This window comes from Barbus barbus (genome assembly GCF_936440315.1).
Source record: "Barbus barbus genome assembly, chromosome: 28".
Taxonomy (NCBI): Eukaryota; Metazoa; Chordata; class Actinopteri; order Cypriniformes; family Cyprinidae; genus Barbus; species Barbus barbus.
In genome coordinates this window covers 21,080,515-21,087,149 of record NC_136756.1, presented here as the reverse complement: position 1 = coordinate 21,087,149, position 6,635 = coordinate 21,080,515, and the positions used below count along the sequence as shown (strand labels likewise).

Sequence of the window (6,635 nt, the reverse complement as noted above, 5' to 3'; positions counted from 1 at the left end):
ACCCTTAGGCATGTAGACGTAAGCAAATGGGGAAATACCTGGTTTAAAGTAATGCCAATTTCCAAAACTCTTCCGGTAAATGGACGCTTTGATAAGAACAAATTTAAGTTCTTTTAATTGTAACTGTTACAGAAACTCAAGGGGTTTCGTAGCTAAGCAAATTGTGAAGCGTTGTAACAAGCAATTTGGGGTTATCCCAAGATTTCTCATACATCAGTGGTTTTCAAACCTGTCCTACAAGCACCCCTTTCCTGCACATTTTGTATGTCTCCCTTATCAGACACACCTGATTCAGGTCTTGCAGTCTCTACTAACCAGCTGATGAGATGAATCAGGTGTGTCTGATAAGGGAGACATACAAAATGTGCAGGAAAGGGGTGCTTGTAGGACAGGTTTGAAAACCACTGACTTACTTACATATTTACAACTCTCCCTGTATCTGAAAATGTTATGTTTAAATGCTTTAAATCAGTGTTGTAGACAAATATACATTTTTGTACTTACTAATGCACATCTTTACTAGATTTACAACAAAATTGTATGTGTGTGTATATATATATATATATATATATATAAGATAACATTTTAAACAGATTTTTTTCTTAAACATTTCAGCTTTGGGCTGATGACATGGTGATTTTTGTGTTGATAATTTTTAAATATGTTACCCTGGACCACAAAACCAGTCATAAGTAGCACGGGTATATCTGTATATCTGCAACAAAACATTGTATGGGTCAAAATGATCGATTTTTCTTTTATGCCAAAAATCATTAGGAAATTAAGTAAAGATCATGTTCCATGAAGATATTTTGTAAATTTCCAACCGTAAATATATCAAAAACTTATTTTTTGATTAGTAATATGCATTTCTAAGAACTTAATTTGGACAACTTTAAAGGCGATTTTCTCAATATTTAGATTTTTTTGCACCGATCATCAGATTTCAGGTAGGATATTCAAATTTGTATCTCAGCCAAATATTGTCCTATCTCTGAACAAACCACACATCAATGGAAAGCTTATTTATTCAGCTTTCAGATGATGTATAAATCTCAATTTCAAAAAATTGACCCTTTTGTGGTCCAGAGTCCCATTTGTTGACAGTTCAGTTTTTCTATATGCGTTCTTTGACGACATCTAGCGGTCAGAATCAGATACTGCGTTCCGTTCATTACCGTAAATCCTATATTATTTACGCATATTCCCCAAACTATCTGTCCACTGCTGGGTCCCAGTCGACTGCTCATTTGACCGAGGTCCAGGGCCATTAGAAACTGTCTAAAATGATATAAACAGAAAAATGTCAGCCGATTTGCGTGTAATATTTCCGCAAGTAGGCTAATGCTTCCGTTGTAACAGCAATGCAAAACATCCATCCGCCCCGCGCTGGAGAAACCACCGCCACAAACACCGCTAATTTATAAAGGGGAGTAAATGACAAGGACGGGTAGGAGGGAGAAAGGGGAGGGGAATTGACATTAAAGAAACACTACACAAGGAAACTACACTGCAGACACACACACGCCTTCATTTTATGTTTTTGAATAACAGCCTGGTGGCGAGTGTCCGCAGAAGTGTTACATTAACACCGCTGAACTCAAACACATCACATCACATCAGTCTGTGGAGCAGTCTCAGGGCAAAGCGTTTCCGACGATTATCGCCAAATGGGTGAGAATAAAAAAAAATTAGTAATTTTTTAATAAGCTTGTGAAATTAATAATTACTAGGCCGCGGGGCTGCGGAGAGCAGCGAGAACAAAACACGCGAAGGACGAATAATTTCTCGACACATTATCAGAACCGTTTTGTTTCAGTTTCCGAAAAAAAGCTTATCAGATGGAGATGGCAGCGGACGCTCGCTGATTCCCTGATGTGCGCTTCGCCGTTTACCATTTTTATCCCACAATAAAATACATATTTTCCCACATACGAGTCTAGAGTCCAGAGTAAAGACTTTGTTTAAAGAACATTATAATTTTACGATGTACAAGTTTGTGAGATTGCATTTGAAAACTTGATCTAAGGACCTAAACTGTTACTAAATACAGTTTTCCATTCAAGCACTGTGATTTTTCTTTTAATTTTTTGAATAAAAGAATAGATGTCTATTCTCTTTGCAAGGGTTTAGATATGACTTCACCTCATTAATATTAAAATTGCTTAATAAATATGCATGATGTATTCTTGCCTGAATTAATTCAGTATTTCTGTCTGTTCATTGTTTTCAGGCTCTGAGCCACCCTCATCTCCTCAGGTGGTGGAGGAAGGAGCGGATGAAGAGGATGAGGAGTTGAGCGGGGCCGAAGACGCAGACCTTAGGTCCTCCTCTGGGAGGGGATCCCTCCTGACCAGGAGAGGCATCACACTGAGAGTCCTCTTAAAGGACGGGCTTGTGGAGCCTGGAGACGGTGTTCTGTCTATACACTACCTGGTACTGTCCAGAAATGACACCATTAGGGCTATTACCACTTATATCTTCTATTGTTAAAGAAATAGTTCACCAATTAATGAAAATCAGTTCACCCAAAGCTAGTTAAAAATGGGGCAAGAGAGTGCTGGGGGCTCTGTATAAACGTTATGGAAAAAATAGTGTAAAAAGTAAAAAAAAGTAAAAAAAAAAGAAAATAATAGGATTAAAAAGTAAAATTGTTCTAAAATACAGATTTACATAAAACATTATGTTTGCATAAATAGTGCAGTACTGTAGTGTGTAGAAAAAATATTTTCCAAATAATATTTTACATATAATATTGATTTTTCACAATATAAATTGTCTTTATGCATAAAAATATATAGCTTTCTTTTAAAGTTTAGGATGGGTGTCTCCCTCATAGAGATAATCAAATTTGGGGGCCCATGGCATCTAAAAGTAAAAGATTAAAAGAAAACCCCTGATCTAACAGAATGTCATAGCTAGCTCCTTTCTTTCTTTTCTTTCTTTCCATAAAATGAAACTGAATGGTGAGCATGACTGTCACTAGGGTAAATAATAAATGACAGAATTTTTATTTTTGGGTGAACTATGCCTGTAATACTTCTCTGCTCAGGTGTAAGGACTCTGTCTGTCTCTCCACAGGGTAAAAAGTTTGTTGGTGATCTTTTGAATGATGGGAAGATTCGTTGGGTGGAGACTGGGCAGATCTTTAACTCTCCAAGCGCTTGGGCAACACACTGCAAGCGTCTGGTGAACCCGGCCAAGAAGTCTGGCTGTGGTTGGGCCTCGGTGCGTTACCGGGGACAGAAACTAGTTCAGTACAAAACCACCTGGCTACACAAATACCAGCCCAGTGCTGACATGGTGAGCAATGGAGGAAAAAAATGACTTAAGGTCCTTGCACACTGAGACCGAAATTTTTGTATGCTTTTTTTTTTTTTTGTATTCGTCAACCTTTCCTATCAAAATACTTGCTACGGATACGAAAACGCAGACAATCGAACCTGATCCAAATTTTTTTTATGACGGACGAAAGTATCGGAGGCAGTGTGTAAACGTGATTGACACAACGTGAAGTCATATTTCCTTAACATGCTAAAATATCGGACAACAATTTCGGACTCAGTGTGCAAAGACCTTTAGTCAAAAGAAAAGAAAGATGTTGCAAAATGTAAATAATAGTAACCGAGAATTTAAAAGTTTATAAATGAGTTACAATAAATATAAACAGTCACAGTGCAGCCAGCAGTTTGTGTATGATTTGATTTGTTTACCTCAGAGTCTGATAAGTGAAGGAGAAGATGATGAGATGGGAGATGATGACGAAGAGGAAGGGAAAACGACCATGCTAGTAGAGGACAAGAATAAAAAGTCCAAACCTGAGCTGCACGGTATGATGTCATCATCTACATGAACATAAACATTAGATGAAAACATCTCCATTCTTCACAATCACCTAGTAGATATCAAAAGAGGACACATGAGGAGGCATGACTTGGCCTGTTTATATATGTTATTTTCTGTTTGTTTGTGTTTTCTCCAGACATTAGCCTGATGCAGAGGAGAGACAGAGAAAGAATTCCAGTCAGGTATTGCACTCTTGGCACTAGAGATGCTTCAAGGTAATTATTACATTACAAATATAATGTTTCTTTTTTATATGGCCGTTTTATACAACATTTATTGGACCTTCTTTTACCTGCCTGAGGCCCTTAAGCTTAATTGTTCGGTTCTGAGTTGAGGCAGAAAAACACTGATGGAAACAGAAACCACTTTTTTTAACATTGATAACAATACAAAATGGGTTTTGACCAAATCAGAATATTAGAATGATTTCTGGAGGATCATGTGGCATTGAAGACTGGTGTTACAGCATGCTAAAAAAATTCAGCTGTGCCACCACATAAAAAAATTACACTTTACATATAAATGAAACAGAAAAGTTATTTTAAACTGTATTAATATTTCACAATATTATAGTTTTTTTTTTTTTTTTATCAAATAAATACACTTTCTTCCAAAACAAAGTGTACCCGAGTATTCCTGTGTTTGTCTTGGCAGGGATCCTCACACTCTCGTAGAACTGTCTGCCTTTTCTGCGATCAACCGCTTCCAGCCTTTTAATGTAGCAGTGTCCAGCAATGTTCTGCTGCTAATGGTATGAAGTTCTCATGGCTTTATGGTTTTACAATAAAGAGTACAGTCAATACTGATGATAGAGTGTCAACAGTTGAAGTCAATATAAACCTTTTTACTCACCTCTATTCATAGGATTTTCACTGTCACCTGACCTCAAGTGAGGTGGTGGGGTATTTAGGGGGCCGATGGGACACGAACACCCAGTGTAAGTGTGATAATTTTTGTAACTGCTGTACAAACTTTGGAGGTTAGAAACACTCAAAATGTATATTTCGTGTTTCTCAGTGCTTACTGTCTTGAGGGCGTTCCCTTGCCGTACGCGGCTGGCAGATAAAGACGCCGCCCCAGCTGTCGAAGAAGAGGTCAGTCTGCAAAAAAGATTTTGTTAGTGAAGTCACATAGTCTGAGCAGTTTACTTTATTAACGGTGTTGCAGATTTGCCAAAATCTCTTCATGCGGGGGCTGTCATTGGTGGGATGGTATCACAGTCACCCACGAGGCCCCGCCCTTCCATCTCTGCAGGACATAGATTCACAGATGGATCACCAGCTCCGCCTACAAGGCAGCAGTAATGGCTTCCAGCCCTGTCTGGGGATTATCTGTGGTGCGTGATGGATTTCACAGATGATTATTACGCAACACAGCCTGTATTTTATTGAATGATCTGTGTTATTTCTTTTCTTTTCTTTGTCCACCAATTATAGGACCCTATTACCATGGCAACCAAGGTGTGGCCTCCACCATCACACCATTCTGGGTAGTTCCCCCTCCTGAGGTAACTGTTCTTAAATATTTACTGAATTTTTTTTTGCTGTTGATGCAAAAATATTATCTTGCTCTTGTTTTCTTCTTTCGCTTAGCAACGACCCAATGATTACGGCATCCCAGTGGCGGTAGAGGTCACATACGTGCAAGACAACTTCCTCACTACAGACGTGCTCAACGAGATGGTACGATAACAACTAACATGCTAAATTTATGCAACAATGCACATCTTGGGAAAACATCGATTTTAATCTCTTCTATGGTTTAGCATGCTTCAGAAATAGTAGCTTTTGAAGCAGATCACTGGCTGGCTCTTCAGTTTCCTGCAGCTATAGATAACACCTCAGTCTAGATTAGATTAAACCAAGGTCTAAATTACATCCTGCAGATTTAATTAGTATGATGTGTAAAGGCTTGTCAGAAGCTTAGACTGATATCAGTTTTATTATAGATGCTGTTGGTGGAATTTTATCGGTCTGCTCCTGACCTTGTGCAGTTCAGTCAGATGTGGAGTCCTAATACCTCAATACTCGACAAAATCAAGGTCTGCCATAATTTCTCTCCTTCAAACAAAACACAATATCAGTTTTCATGATTTACAATTAACATATAACTTTGATGATCATCTTACAGCACAGCAAAGCATGACTATGTCTTACTAGCAGTATTTAAAGAAATGCTCATTTTCTGTCAAACCTCAGGCTTCTCTGAGTGGCCATGCACCCAAAGACCAGGCGTACGCACAAATCCTGGAGCACGTGTACAACCAGCTGCGCAACACTCAGTGACCGGAGCGGTTCACATCTGTGCATTTGTGTTACACTGTAGAGCTGTTGACTTGGGACCTCCCGCCCTGTGCATTACCGTCTGTGTACTGTTATACTGTATATGAAATGCCTTCATGGAGGATATATCATATATGCTTCCGTCCAAACTGTTGCCTTTAGGACTGTTAGGTCTGTATCACTGGCTGTGGTTTATACGATTCTGCCATTTCTGTGCTGTGAAACTTGTCTTCCTCTGTGGTAGAAATGTAAGTAGTTAGGAAAGATGATGGGTAATTGAGTTCTCTCTCTCTCTCTTTTGGCTAGTATTTATCTGTTTGTGTGGTTAGATTTGTGCCATGTTGACTACACAATATGGGAACAATGCCTTTTACCTGCTGAATACCTTAAAATATACACTGGAACAAATTAAATGAGCCGATTCCGTTTGCTTCTGACTTCTAACCTCGTAGCAATGTTTTTCTTACCATACAATTAAAGAAACAGTTCATACTCACACAAGCAAAA

General features: G+C 38.6%; 1 protein-coding gene across 3 annotated transcripts; it reads left to right on the top strand.

The window, feature by feature from the left end:
- Positions 1–1,343: 1,343 nt before the first annotated feature.
- Positions 1,344–6,631, top strand: LOC306848206 (MPN domain-containing protein). Of its 3 annotated transcripts, none has more exons than XM_079382609.1 (13): positions 1,344–1,674; positions 2,234–2,436; positions 3,082–3,303; positions 3,719–3,830; positions 3,983–4,061; positions 4,501–4,597; positions 4,711–4,783; positions 4,864–4,940; positions 5,014–5,182; positions 5,283–5,353; positions 5,439–5,528; positions 5,795–5,887; positions 6,045–6,631. In XM_079382609.1, exons 1-13 carry the CDS (start codon positions 1,671–1,673, stop codon positions 6,129–6,131), a joined length of 1,377 nt encoding a protein of 458 aa, XP_079238735.1. In that variant the 5' UTR covers positions 1,344–1,670; the 3' UTR covers positions 6,132–6,631. The 3 variants fall into 3 exon arrangements, with proteins under 3 accessions (XP_079238735.1, XP_079238736.1, XP_079238737.1); XM_079382610.1 differs by having other exon boundaries at positions 1,521–1,674; positions 3,983–4,028; XM_079382611.1 differs by having other exon boundaries at positions 1,538–1,674; positions 5,101–5,182.
- The last annotated feature ends 4 nt before the right edge of the window (positions 6,632–6,635 follow it).